Source organism: Dermacentor albipictus, chromosome 6 (genome assembly GCF_038994185.2).
Source record: "Dermacentor albipictus isolate Rhodes 1998 colony chromosome 6, USDA_Dalb.pri_finalv2, whole genome shotgun sequence".
NCBI classification, from domain to species: Eukaryota; Metazoa; Arthropoda; class Arachnida; order Ixodida; family Ixodidae; genus Dermacentor; species Dermacentor albipictus.
In genome coordinates this window covers 120,294,889-120,309,842 of record NC_091826.1, presented here as the reverse complement: position 1 = coordinate 120,309,842, position 14,954 = coordinate 120,294,889, and the positions used below count along the sequence as shown (strand labels likewise).

Below are 14,954 nucleotides of genomic sequence, written 5' to 3'. Positions count from 1 at the left end.
CAATTGTTCAGAATGTAAAGTATACTATATCCTATGTTTGCGATTTTTTTTCTCACCTTCGTATTTGTCTGTTGCTCTTCGGTAGACAGCTAGCACTAAGTTCCGGCACAGACCTCCTCACGTTTTCTCGGTTTCGTAGTTCGCAAATATCATTTTTGTGTCAAGTGATCGTAAATATCTTCATTCAGCGGCCAACTAATGACTTCTTATGCAAGAGTTCCTGTCAGCAAAGTAAAATCCGTTTCGTCGTGCGACCGCAGTTTGCTGGAGTACAGAAGAAAACCTTTCAGGGAGACAGATTAGATATCTGAAGGAGGGAATTTTGCCAAACGCGGAGACCTGAAGTTGATTTCACGAGTTCACGCCCATCGCACCATGTTTCATTTACACACGGATGACCTGGCATCCTTATCGCAATGGTGTTTTGTCGTTGAAGTCGAAACCACAGATAACTATTTCCATCCTTCGCGACGAGCTTGAATAATATATGAAAAATACTTTCGGAACATGGCTATGTTGATGTGAACCTGATTTACCATTGTTGCTCCGATTTCCTCCAGTACTTCCACTTTCAGGCGCAGCAGCGGGAATGTTTTCTGATTCGAAAATTCCTCTTAGACATCGTGCCGTCACCTTGTTAAGTTAGCCTTTCTCGCTTTGCTTTTTTTTCATTTTACTTCCCTTTTTTTCTTTCTTTTTTTTTTCTCAGTGGCTATGGTGTTGGGCTGCTGAGCACGAGGTCGCGGGATCGAATCCCGGCCACGGCGGCCGCATTTCGATGGGGGCGAAATGCGAAAACGCCCGTGTACTTAGATTTAGGTGCACGTTAAAGAACCCCAGGTGGTCGAAATTCCCGGAGCCCTCCACTACGGCGTGCCTCATAATCAGAAAGTGGTTTTGGCACGTAAAACCCAATATATTATTATTATTTTTTTCTTTCTCTCGACTGAAGGCTAGCTATGTGCTCAACTTGTATTCCATATCAGTTACACTGACGTACACAACGATCACTCGTTCTTGCAGCACCAGATTCTTGGCAAATCCCAAGAGTGGGTATGCCTACACTAAAACACAGAGTCTGTACCACTACTACCGCTACCGCAAATAGGAGTCAGGCGTCAGGCACCCTCACCTCGGGCGCGATGTAGTCGGGCGTCCCGCAGAAGGTGGACGTCTTCTCGGCGTCCGCCAGTCCGCACTTGCACATGCCAAAGTCGGCGATCTTCACGTGGCCATTCCGGTCCAGCAGCACGTTGTCCAGCTTCAGGTCTCTGGCGGTCAGGGCCACCGTGTTAGTGTCCACACCACACACGCCTAACACTCCGTGTCGTACACATAGCGTGCAACGTCGCCTGAGCTGCTGCGGTCGGCCGTTCTCGTCATGCTTCCTTTTTACCTGCAGCCTGTCAACTGCATCGCGGCCACGTGGCGATTTCGGCGCATTCGGGCGTTTCTTTCCGCTCGGCTTGTTCGCCTCGCGTCGTCGCCTATAGACGTAATATCGGGAACGGGACAGCATTAACCAGCAACCACACGAAACGTAATTTAGCCCTATTTCCAGCGTATTTTGCCACAGATTTGGCGCAGGAGCCTCTGTGTCGCAGACCTCAATCAATCGTTATGTGTTATCATGGTAGGAATGCTTTTTGTGTATACTTATCTGCTTTAGAAACAACTGCACACTCAATATTTAGCTCTCCGGTTTAGACGGCATGGCGAATTCGGCATCTTCTAAATTGCGTTTGTACCCGCCGTGGTGACGCCGTGGTGAAGTTTAGGGTTCAGGATCGGATCCCGCCCACAGCGGCAGCATGTCGATGACGGTGAAATGCAAAAAAAAAAGACGCCCGTGTACCGCGCATTGGGTGCACGTTAAGGAAACCCAGTCGGTCAAGAATATTCCGGAGTGCCTTATTACGGCGTGCCGAATAATGAAATCATGGTTTCAGTAGGGAAGACTTCATAATTACTGTTTAAAGTGCCTTCACGACGTAGTTTTGAAATTCGAACGAGAAAATGCAGTTGTAAGCGCAATGTCTTCTTCTACAGTCGTTCGACTAAAAACGTTGGCCACCGCGAATGGCATTCTGCAGCCGAGAACAAGGTCCTGCGTTCGGCTACCACGGCGGAGCACGATAACACGAGTGTGCCGACGTTTGGGCACGTAAGTGTATAAGGTTAGGCCTGATTCACACTTGCGTTGCCAACAATCGGCCCGGATTGTTGACTTGCGTCTACAGACGAGCGCCGGTGGATTTGTGACCGACACGATATATCAATGACCAACGCAGCCGCCGCGAAACACCGTGGCAAACTTCAGAGCATTGCACGCTATGTAGTACGAAACGAAGCATTATCAACACGGCACAACACTCGGCATGCTTGCTCAAGGCCTATCGGGGAGGAAGTATTGCGTTAGACTGTGAGGCGAAAACAAAACTGGAGGAAAACTGACTTCGTCCGCAGGCTTGCTCGCAGTGATTTCAAGTGTTCCGAAAGATCATAATCCGATCATAATCCGAAGGCTGCTCCTCTCAGGCAACGTACGCTTGCGATTTCTTCACCTACGGTAGGATGTTGTGTGTGCGAAATGGTGGAAAATGCACCTGACATGTTCTGATATATATATATATATATATATATATATATATATATATATATATATATATATATATATATATATATATATATATATATGTATGTATGTATGTATGTATGTATGTATGTATGTATGTATGTATGTATGTATGTATGTATGTATGTATGTATGTATGTATTTGCAGTGAACTAGCATGAAGACTGTTATGTGATACAGAGTGAGTATTACTTGGTTCAGACCTAGTCGATCGAGCAGCTAGAGTTTACATACGCAATACTGTGCAGAGAACCGCGCCCTCACGCGCCAAGAACTTCCCATGGTACAACAGAACAAGCTATGCGCTAGCGAATCGTAGGTGGGAATGAACCAAAGGTGCCAGCTAGTCACCGAAAGATGAAAATAGTATAGTAGTAATAATTTGAATAGGGATTTGAAGAAACTTTACGGCTGCATTGTGTCCACAGTGCGGGTCTCTAATTTAGGCAAGTGAATGGAACCATTTTGCAGTTGAGAGCATGCTAGCAGACATAGAAGACGCTGATTGGCCAAACGTTAAAAAAAAAATGCACACCGTTTTTTATGGTGTGGTTTCGCTTGAAAATATAATAAGAATAAACATCGCTTTTGACATTTTAGCAATCGAAACAGAGAGAAAGAGGACTGTTTTGTGCTAAATCATGTGAGATATGTAAATGCCTTTCGCATAAAAGGCTGCTACAGGTACTTTAAATCGGGAATGTTACCTAGTGTTCCAAAAATAAGAAACACACACACCATGCAGTTTAGATGTCACACTCTCAACACAACCACTTACCGCCGTTGTTCTCGAGGAAAGAAATGATTCCACGTGAACCCATATTTAGCACACGTCCGAATAGAACGATAAACGCTGCAGCTTGTAGGCAATGACGGCAAAATTAATGCGGCTACTAGAGTTGCAAAGAGAAATAACAACGGTAAGGACGCACATACGACAGTTGAAATCCAAACATAGAGCTTATCAATATTTGAACGTGTGTTTTTAACTCTTCCTGCCCTATATTATTAAGACACATTTGACTTAATTGTTATTCGTTGCATTCGCAGAATTTAGATTGCATCCTCTTTTCTACTTGGATATTGCTTCGTTTAGACCTTCTCTGTAATATACTGGCTCCCCCGGTGCTTAGGCTGCCTGCTACTTCGTGGTAAACTCTATCACGCTTAGCTGTAGTTTATACTTCGTTACTATGTGGATCTGAACTTGGCAGTTTCAAGTAAAGTTCGCGGAAGTTTGCCATACGCAATGCGCGCGTGCTTTCGGGTGAAAAGAAAAAATACCCGCGACCCTTATATCCAGCGTAGTTAAGCGTGAGAAATTTAACATCCTTTGAGTAGCTAAGCAGGAGTCCCTTATCCCGGTATGCTCTGCCACTGAAGCTAAGCTTCGAATCTGTTACGTGTTATTTAGTTGATTTAGATTGGAAGTGTTTGAGGTAGCTCGAGTTCTGTGATTGCAATATAGCTCTTTTCTTCATTGAATATTAGTCTTTTCAAATTTCCGTGCTTGTATGTTTGATGCACACTTGAACTTTCATCGCTTACGGACCGTATTTTGTGGTCACATGGTTGCTTTGCATTGCTATGTATGGACTGTGGGGCCACTTCAGGCTCTTTGCGTAGCGTTCTGATCCAAAATGCCAATCTGGTCTTTTGTGAGCACAGGAAAAGTTGATTGATTGAGTGGTTGGTCTCGACGTTGTCCCGCATGCTACTTCTTCTCCTGTATATAGAGCTAGTAGCGATTGAAGCTGCTTTTCTCAATGCACAAGTCCTAAATTGTCGTTTTAGTCATATCACAGCGTACAGCTAATAATGTCAAAATCTGTCGCAGGGTCTAGCCCTTTCCCGTCCGCAAAAAAAAATGAAAGAAAGAAGAGTACGAAATACCATTTTCAAGTGGAGAACACGCAACGTGACATATAGAAAGATAACACGACATAATGTATCACAACCGCGGCATCCTGTTGAGATGTTTCCCTCTGAAAACCGAAGCTGGAGACGACGGCCCACCAACATGCGGGAAGCGCTGACACTAAACGACGCACTGGCTTACGGCACTGGCACCAATGTGCACGAGACAGCCTCGGACCAGTGGAGAGGTAATAGACGGAAAGCAAAGAAAGAAACATCGTAGTGTGGCCACTTCCCAGAATGGCAAGGGTCCCAGGTAGAAGAAGGTGTCACCATTCGCGAGTAGGGCTTTAGTGCGAACTGCGTGGCAATTAGGGTGGTTCTTTTGCCCAGTGTACCGGGTGCTTCGACAAGTGAAATAATTTTGCCGAAGCGAAGCCTCTGACATAATTGCCAAATAGCAAGCCAATGAAATACTTAATCGTTTATATCTACCGGCTTTTTTTTAGAGTAAACAGAAATAGAAAATCACCTGTGGTGGATAGCACAATTCTAGTTCTTGAGCTGGATTACGCTAACAGAGCTCATATTTCGTGCACAAGAAATAAATATGCATAATAAATTAAGTAATAAAACTGTACTAATTATGTTTCGGTCTAACCACTGTACGGCACATATTGCAATTTACCAATTGTAGCCGGCGACTTCGCATGGCGAATACACTTCAAACGACTTCTCAGGATGACACCATTTTCGCGACATTCTTTTCTAAAGTGTGCTTCGTAAAACACTGGCGTTCCAGTTACCGTTGTGTTCAATGCATAAGACGACGTTCTCTTAAGGAAAGTAATTCGAGCAACAGTGCATCTTTATCGAAATTTTTGACGGCGCCCATCTCGAAACGGATTCCATTCATCAGTTACAATTAATAAATTGCGATATATACCGTAATGTACTTAGTAAAAAAGACAATTAGTAAGTTTTGTTAATTATTCGTTTACGAATTTTGATTTCTCGTGCAAGTAATTCCCAGCTCTTTAAGTAATACATTTCAAGGATTATTACTCTGCTGTTTGCCACAGGTGATTTCGCAAATTTCTATATATTCTGCAAAAAGAAAAAAAGGAAAGGACAGCCTTCATAAATAAGCTGCCACGTGTGTACAAGTATAAATCAGCAAAATGGTTCTTCACAGTTTTCACTTGAAGCTTTTTGAAATCTCTCTCCTTCCGAGTGCCACTAATCATACTAATATTTTCACCGTTTTAGTGAACTTCGAATGCGCAATGCGAGAGTTTCGTCGTAGCTGTCTATTTATCTAGCCAGTGATTGCAAATTATTGCAGTGATGGTAGAGGTATACATAGTTGTTCTATTTTCTTCTTTGCTTCATTCTGTGTTTACGCCCCCAAATTTTCGCTCATAAGTTTTATGACAGTGAGGGTTGTCTCGAGTTCAGAAAAAAATGTCAGGAAGAAGTGCTAGGCAGTGCTGAAACTGTAAAATATGAGGCAAACAATAGGATGAAGCAAAGGCGAACGACGGGCGCTTTTGGAGGCGAACGGAACAGCAACAAAATAGCAGCCGTCACTTCCATTCTTGTATAATTCATTGTTTCATTCTTGTTTCCTCATTTTATCACTGTACCATTCCGATACAATCATTCTCTAACCAGCTTGAGCACATGGTGTAGTCAAGAATAACAGGGCCAATACCACCTAACGGAAATGACGGCCTTGCCGAGAATAATCTTTACCGAACACACGAAGGTGACACTAAAATTGAAAATTGATTAAGTTCCTAGCGAACCTCGTCATTCCTTTTTCTCAGACTGGAAAACATTCATCAGGAATTCACAGCCGCCATCGTAGGATAATCGTTCCTGCAGGCATACCAGAGCGTTCACGCAGCGCGAGCCAGGGATCTTGGCGGCCATGCATACCGGACGGCCTCCAAAATCTTCATCGCGCGCAGAGTTTGTGAAAATCTCTAACGGGAAACTACGGCTGCCTGCTGTAGATAGAGGCCTGCTGTCTGTGTGTGCTGAACCATTCAGGGCATGAGTTTCAGCTTTGCAGGGCGGGGCACATCACAACGACACCCCACGCCTGATGTGTTACAGCTGGCTGTAGTCGAGAGAACGAAGCTATATTTCATAGGTTTCACCAGCAGCGCTTCTATTAACGTGTGGTACAGCTTTAATATTGAAGATGGTCATTTTTGTGTGCAGATTCATTACTTGAGGGAATGACATTCTGTGGAATGCGTGAACGAAGATATCACGGAACCCGTATTGTGATGCATAACTGGGCATAAAGTAGTTATTTATATTCGTAGAAAAGACGCGAGAGAGATACAGGCAACTGGGTTATGGGCTTAACGATAACTGGACCTCGAAAAGAAAAGCCGAACAGAAGGAGCGTACACGTGCATGCATGATGAGGGAATGATTGTCGTGATTTCATACGGTTGATTGCTAGGGTCCGTCCGTCAATATTCATGGTGCAGACGAATGAAATACGCAGAAGTGGACAACACCATCCAGCTCCTTTTGTCCACTTCTACACGTGTCTTTCAAATATCTGCGCCTCTCCGACACCATGAATGCTAATGTTGTCTCGGGCTCGGCACTTTTTGAAGCTTTCTTCCGCACTTGGTTGCGTCTTCGCGGAACAAGACGAACCAACTATCGCAGCAACAAGAATTGAAACGATGGGTGGCAGGTTTCATAAGTTTAAATAAATACAGGCTGCTTTTGCTGCCGCGTTTGCATGACACTCACCTCCTTACTCCATTACGAAAATGAATGCGCCTGTCGTTGTTCTTCTATGCCGGACGAACACGTTGGCCCTCCGGATGAAACGTAATATCTCTAAAGGGAAGTCTGGCACAAGACTAGAACGAGAAATGTGCTTGTTTTCGCAGTCCTCATTCGCACAGAACTGACCGTGCAATTTTGCGAGATAGCTTCCCGTCTGCTGTTGAAGCAATTCGGTTTCTCCACGTCACTAGAATATTCATTTCAGCAAAGGGAAAAAAAGGCAAGGTCTAAAAAACAAGAATTGCTGGGGATGTGCCTCAAACTATGCGGCTCGGAATTTCATGCATGCGAATCGTGGCTGGCAGAGTTATTTCTTCGCCGTTGTCTGCTACGCACTGGTCACATCGAAAAGTGCCACTATAGCGGTTTTCTGTTTTCTTACTGAATGTCTCGATGTCATACTGTCCATGACGCCCGATTCTGACGGCACTGCGCCGACAGGAAGAGTATGCGATGTCTTTTTTCCCCCCAACATAGCGAAGATGATATATACGCATTCAGATAACTTGTGGAAAAGCCCGGAAGGGGAGGGAATTTTTTCAAGCGCAGTGCTTGCGTTCACTGGAAGTAGAGAACGAAGTTATTAAAAAATATAAACAGATGATAGTTTCAAATGTATGCCTACTTTCTATTTTATGAACTAGTGAGTATTTTGACGTCAGGTTCTTAGCACAGTTCTGTGAAGACAAAAGAGAAAAGAAAGCCTAGCTTGTATTCCCAGCACTAAATATTGCGTCTTCATTTCTTATTTCTTATTTTGTTCGGCGTCTTTCACAATTCTCGAGCATTTTAGTGTGCGGAATGCTGCATGCTGCAAAGAAACAGGGAAAAGGTGGCAAAGAGAAACAAAGAAACATTCGCTTTTCGCTAACACTTTTTCTCAGGTCTCAAAGCAAACGCTCGAAGTAGCTAGCACGCAGCTCACCACATAGGAATCACACTAATATCTAGCGACGGAATGCATGCTTCCATTGGGGTTACTGTACATGCAGGCGCAAACGGTCTCCAAAGTTAGGTTAGAGCGCTTCGCGAAGAGCACCTCGACAATCGGCAATCGGTTACCTAATAATACCCGTGCCAAGCGAATCGCACGAAAGATTGTTTTTTTTTTACTTACGCACAAATCTTCCTTGCAAATCTATTCTTCCTATCCATGGAAGCTAAACACGATCAAGCCAGTGGGGTGGCCTTCGCATTGTATAAGCTGAACTTTGAGACAAAAGCTGTTGCGGAGCGATAGAACCTCAAGCAGCGAGCACATCCGAAACAAAAACGAGGGACTCTGTTTTCTAGTAACTTTTTTGTTCTCTAGTAGCGTACCTGCAGCCTTCCTGACGAAACTTATTCCTAACGAAGGCGGACTCTAACACAACCTGGTGGAAAGCTGATTCAGTTTCCTTAACGCGACGCTAAAGAAAAGTGCTATGCTACGCTGGAAAAGTGAATTACACTTCGAGGATACCGGAAATATTAGTCTTGATGGGGGGCGCAGTCTCCCGAAAGAAGGGGATGGAATTTTTTGTTTTAGCTCCTCGTGGCTTCATTAGATTAGGGCAGCATCCGTAGCGGAATAGTTAATGGTTTTTCAGTAAACGAGAATTACATTGCCCTTTCAACCCAATGAGTCTCGAGAACCTTTTCTGAATAAACGCCGCGAAACTATAGTTTGAAATATGTCACGCCACAATAACGCACCGGTGCAGCAGCTAGGCGCGCCGTTCAAGATAGGAAGACGTGGTTTTGTGCTTTCGATGCAAAAAGAAAAAAAATCATTTTCGTTCCAAATGAATGCAAATTGAGTCGCAGAAATTTTTAACAAGGTTAAAACAACGCACTGTGGTTCCTTACGGTCCCCTTTAAAAGGGCACTGTAGAAACACAGCAGATTAATTTAGGTTGGTAACGTATTTTTCAATGCACCAAAGGCGAATCAGTCTAGGACACCTAGTTTGACACTCAAAATTCAGATTTAAGCATAATAAGGTTAACGTAACGTCTGTAGTAATGTTTCGATACGGTTGAGCACGGTTACAAGTCGGTACTTCAGTCAAGTTAATTAGAGTAATAATTACTATACTATAATTAGACTCACACTGAATTAACGTTTTATATATCTTACTGCTCTCTATGGTCAGAAACAATGGCGAAGAAGTTCTCATCATATTTAATGCGATATGGCGCTTGGATTTTCTTACTTAAGATAACAAACATACTATCTTCTTAATTTTGTGGCAAACATTTTTTTTATGAAAATCGATAATGAAGGACAGATTATTTTCTTGAATTCTGCACCGACACCACAGCGCCGGTAGGTCAATCTGACGTCACTGATTTAAAACTATCTTCTCGTGTTGGGGGCGTTATGGCTCAGTAAGCGCTCCTAAAGAGTGCCGAGTTCAGTCTATCTTTACCAGTAAAAAATAAATTCGCCCGAACAGGTTGCCGTCGCAATCCATGGTGTCACTGCGAACTCGTGCGGCTACTTCAAGGCGGAGTAGCCACCCGTCATTCAGCTTTGCATACTTCCTGGTTTACCAAGCGTTCCATCACGTTAAGAGTGGCTTTGTTAAATTTAAGTAGCGTAATTTACTAACGCAGCTCAAATTACTTTTTGCCTTTAGTCTCCCTCGACGCGCAGCGTGCAGATTTTGCGTGGCAGGGGTCGCGAACTTCATTTACAAACGCGACTGGCAGAGATGCTCGTCTACGCGCCTTGCAAGCAGCGTGAGTTTCACCGCAAATAAAAGAGGGGGGTAGATGTGTTAGTGTGATTTCCGCGAGCGCTCTTTGCACTTCCGGGCAACCTACTTCCGGCGCCATGTACTCGGGTGTGCCGCAAAAGGCCCGTGGCTGCTGCCGGTACACCTTGAGCTTGCACATGCCGAAGTCGATAATGCGCACGTGACCGTCCGAATCAATGCAGAGGTTGTCGAGCTTCAGGTCTCTGGGAGGAGGACGGGTTGGAAGTGCACAGATGCAGTGCGCGCATAAAAGTGCGAAAAACACATATACACGAGCCTAATGCTGAGGCTGCGCGAAGAAATATTCTAACTCATTTGAGACCTACAGCGAACGAGTAAGTTATGTGTGTACATTTCAGGAGACTTTCGATGCATCGTGGAAGTTGATGTTGAATGTAGCCGGGTTAAGCATCAGGACGAGCACCACTGGTGCAGATTAGAATACATCTGTACATTACGTTTAACTCTGTCCAAAGCTGTCGTGTATTAAAATAGGGTGTGCCCATCATAATTGACTGCGCAGTTTCGGAACGTTAAACCCACTTACTGCAAGTGAATCGTAAGAAACACGGTTGTACGGAGGGTACAGCGCATGCGCTACCACTCGATATGTGCCTGTTTTTTTGCGCTTCATTTGCAGCATGCCGTACCACCAACAAGGCCGAATTTCTGCCCTTCTAAAACTCACAGTTTAATTCTCAACGTAGCTAAAAAAAAGAAAGTTCGAAATTCTTAGTGAAACTTTATTTCGCATTAAGCAACTCTTCCGTTTGTGCCCTGATTCACTTTTCCTTTTTAGACGACAATTTACCAATACGGCTTCATTATCTTGCACAAAGATAATGCTGCTGCTGCGTTTTGTGGAAGCATCACAATAACATAACTCCTCAGTGGAGCTTCGTTTTCTAAAATTGAACAACACACTAATATACTAATATACTGAATAGCGACTAATATACTGATATTTGTACGTCAAGAACTATCTGCAATGACAAACGATTTTAGTTTTTAGCCATTGCGATGCTCAGCTACAAGAACCGAATTAAGTGAATTAAAGGAACGAATGAAAGTGCTTTGCTCACCTGTACACGATGCCCCTTTTGTGAAGGAATTTTAGGGCGCAGACAATTTCGGCGGCATAGAACCTGGAAAAACAAACGAACATAGCAGTTTTACATGAAGCAAGTACACGAAGAACTGCGGAAGAAATAGAAACGTCACCAAATATAATCGCAAGTGTCACCGTTTGTAAGCGAATGCGGGCTATCTGCGCTGTTGCCTGTTGAAAGTACACATTACAAACGCTTGCAATCGTAGAGTCGCCCGGCTAGCTAATTTTGATTGATCACTTGCGAAGTCACTCCGTCGCTTCTCATGGTGCGTTATTTTTTATTTCCGTCCAGTGTGCTGTAGGGAGGCGGGGGTGTTGAGGCTTAGGCTTCTGAGTCAAAGATGTGGCGGATCGGTTCATAAGTTGTATCTTTTGGCTGCTTTCAAATTCTAAAATTTAAGTAGCCTGAAGCAGAACACTAATTTCTGTCTGTAACTATCGCCGAAAACCGCAGAAGCAAACGAAAAGCTTTCACTCTAAAAGCAGACTTGTAAACTATGGTGAAAACCATTTTTGGTAAATTTCCCTAACACATTTAGAAATTAAGATATTTATGAAGACGTACGATATTGTGTAAAAAAGTCCTATGTTTCAAATGAGCTCAAAGCTTGTAGATATTTTTCCCAATAAATTGGATTTAATTGGTGTAGAGAAAGCCATAGCAATTATTGGAGATTGTTTTGAAAGGGCTACCCGCTTGGTGGTTATAGAGGACCAACATAAAGCAAATTGAGAAATCCCTTATGGGCGCCACGTTTCGAAATCCGGCCATATATGATATTTATTTAGGCAAAAACGTAAGGGTCTGCAGATATTCGTGTCATCTATGACCAGCAAAACCAACTATAAATAATCCCGATGACTGTTTGTAGCGGCTGTATTGTCTGATCCGAGAGCGGAGTCGTACAGCATATGTTCTAAAGATGGGGAATGTTTGGAAGTGGCTTGAGCAGGCTTACTCAAGGTGCATCACTGTTGTAATTTTGGTGAGCCTAGTTTACCGAAATACCGAGCGAAGATTAAGATGTGGAGAACCTTTTGTCTTTTCACCCGCTCACCCCTTCTGAAAATTTGTTCGAAGTTTGGAAACACGTTGTTAAATGCGCCAGATACATAGAAAATGCATTCAATGGGGGAGATTTAACTAGATGTTCCTCTGGTTAAAGGCTACCTCGAACCGCTATCCCTAACGCTTTATGTCATTTAGTATAGATGAAATCAATTTTTATAAACGAAGTTGAATAATATTTCAAGGCAAGTGGTGTTTAATTCACAGATCATGATTTCAACAAAGCACGGCTGTATCATTCAGTGCAAGGTAACCTCAGAAAGAAGCCAATGGCTTGACAGGCCTTGTTTTATAAACCTTGTCTTTGAACACTTCCCCACAGTGTTGAGGTATTCAAGACGTTGTAATTGATTTGTTTCTCAAATTTAATACACCCCCTGCGACTCTAGAATATGTAAATGGATTTCAGTTACTGCAAGATAAGGCGGTCCACGTTGCTCACCTTGTTCGATCTTGGTCGAACTTTCCGGACTGTTGTATATGAAACATCAGATCGCCTCCGTTCAGGAACTCCATTACAAAGAAGAGGTGGCTCTGGAAAAAAAAAGATAATCTTGATGCTCTTGCACTACGTATAATAAGAGAGTGAGGGAAGTGATACGTAAAAAACGGGAAGGTGAAACAGGGTAAACTTGGCTGGCGACTCTGCAATGGGGAGTGGGTAAAATATAACAAATGGAAAAACAAGTTCACAGCTTCGCATGTGGAGACACACTGAAGCGCTTAATGTCGTGTCAGTCACAAGCGATCACCTAGCCTAGTATGGATTTTAAGAAATGCAGAATGTATTTTGTGGATGTCTGCGTCACAGACGCACTACGCCATGTGAATGAAGACAATGGAGACTTTTAGGTTAGGGGACGCAAGTGGCTTGCGTACGCAAGAACTAGGGGCGACGGTACTGTGCACGCTCAGACACAGACGTAGGGCTCTGCGCATGCGCAGTAATGTGGCCCTTAGTTTCTGCCGCTTGCGTCCCCTAACCTAAAACCCTGTATTGTATACGGCTGTAGCATAGCTGAAACAACAATGAAAGGGGCACTACCACGTGCGCATCCACCGAACGTGTACGGTGCACGGACACTTCGTACTACATTCTCTCAAAGAGGGAATACACAGACTTCGTGATACGTGAAAAGATATAACGAGTACGTGGATGACTGATATTACTTCTTGACGGCCTCCCAAAAAAGCAAGGACACAGCTTTGTAACTCGCAGGGAATGACTGCAACAAAATATTCCATCAGTTCAGTTCGAATGCTATTGCTTGCTTCAATGTGGGTGATATATCGAATCAGAAATAAGATCACGAAAATCTATCATATAATTAAGGCAATCGAGACACAGTGACATGGCGTCACAGTGTACGAAGCGATACAACAGTAAATGTGTTTACGAACTGGTCGAAAGAGTTGACTGACTTTGAAAGGCCGCTCTAAGCTGCTCGGTCAAATATTTCCTCTCGACATCGAGCCTGTTGGTCCACTGGGCATCGCGCGTACAGGACAAAGGTATTAGAAATGTTTCTTCTTTAAATGCACAGATGACACTCACTCTATATTCCGCCATTAGAGTGAAAAATGAGATACAAAATAAAACAGGCACGCATAACCTTGCCAAAGCTCCGGTGCCTCTCAAAAACACATAAAACAGAAATGGAACCTGTTCTAACCTCAACAATTACGTTATACGGCAATTTATCAAATTTTAAGGGGCGGACTTTCAATCTCATATTGAAAAAAATTGAAACACTGAAGTTTCAAGTTCTCGTTTACAAACATCTAGTGTTGAACAGATGCGAAACATTAAGTTAAGATTTTAACACGGCACGGCTTCTTTTATTGGCCGGGTGTGCTAACGCAATACCACTATATTATTTATTTCAAAATTACATCAGACCAAGGTTGTTCTTTAATTATAGGGAAAAACACAAAATACAACGCACTTCGCATTTGAGAGCGATCGAGGAGTACTGATGATAGCCTAGGAGTACATTGGGACACAATGTCACAGTGTCTTAATACCGGCCAAATGCAACCAGATAACTTTGTAGTATGAACACAGAGCCGAACTTGGTACACATAACGTGACATTTTCGCGACATGAGTATCCCGGACGAATACTATTTTTGCATTCGAGAACAATACATTTTTCATCATGGCTTTCCCCAGAGCTTTCGCGTAAGTGGCCTAAGAAGTAAAAAGAAATGCCCCCCAAAAGCTTAAACAGCGCTACAATTACATAAATTTGCGATGCCGCTTATTAATAATCGAGCATCACGGAACAATACCCACTCCGCCGCTTTAGTATGTTGTCGCTGTCTTCGCTTTGCCGCGGAGAACTTCCACGAATCCCCAATCGCACTACATAAGCAACACCACTGAAGCACAGTACAAACTCTAACACGCCCAACCAGTGCACTGCTGTGCCTGAACACAGCAGATACCCTGAGCCCAAGCCTTGAGTCCTCCACGACGGCTGAGCGTCGGTGACGCTCTGTCTAAGCAGTGTGCGCTCACTAAACGCCCAATGTACAGCTGAAGCGACCATGCGCGCACGTGTGGCTGAGTGAGCGAGATCACTCTGGAACTGCGCGATTGTTCGCGAGGTAGCACATCGCACACTGCGCATAATAGAAAAGCAAGAGGCGCCTGCCCTCGCAGAATTACCGAAACAACGCCACTGCGCAGAACCTGTGGTCGAACTGGTCCTGAGCGGTTC

The 14,954-nt window shown here is 43.7% G+C and overlaps 1 protein-coding gene across 15 annotated transcripts in view; it reads right to left on the bottom strand.

Annotated features, from left to right (window-relative positions):
• LOC135913786 (putative protein kinase C delta type homolog) overlaps positions 1–14,954 on the bottom strand; it is a 725,274-nt gene that overhangs the window by 57,201 nt on the left and 653,119 nt on the right. For 12 of the 15 annotated variants that reach the window (XM_070541297.1, XM_070541298.1, XM_070541300.1 and 9 more), the window contains 3 exons: positions 12,675–12,766; positions 11,135–11,197; positions 1,133–1,271 (listed from right to left, as the gene is read on the bottom strand). In XM_070541297.1, the coding sequence (XP_070397398.1) occupies positions 1,133–1,271; positions 11,135–11,197; positions 12,675–12,766 (294 nt within the window). Of the gene's footprint in view, positions 1–1,132; positions 1,272–10,119; positions 10,256–11,134; positions 11,198–12,674; positions 12,767–14,954 lie in introns of all 15 variants that reach the window. The other 3 variants (XM_070541302.1, XM_065446433.1, XR_010568111.1) reach the window with 2 other exon arrangements.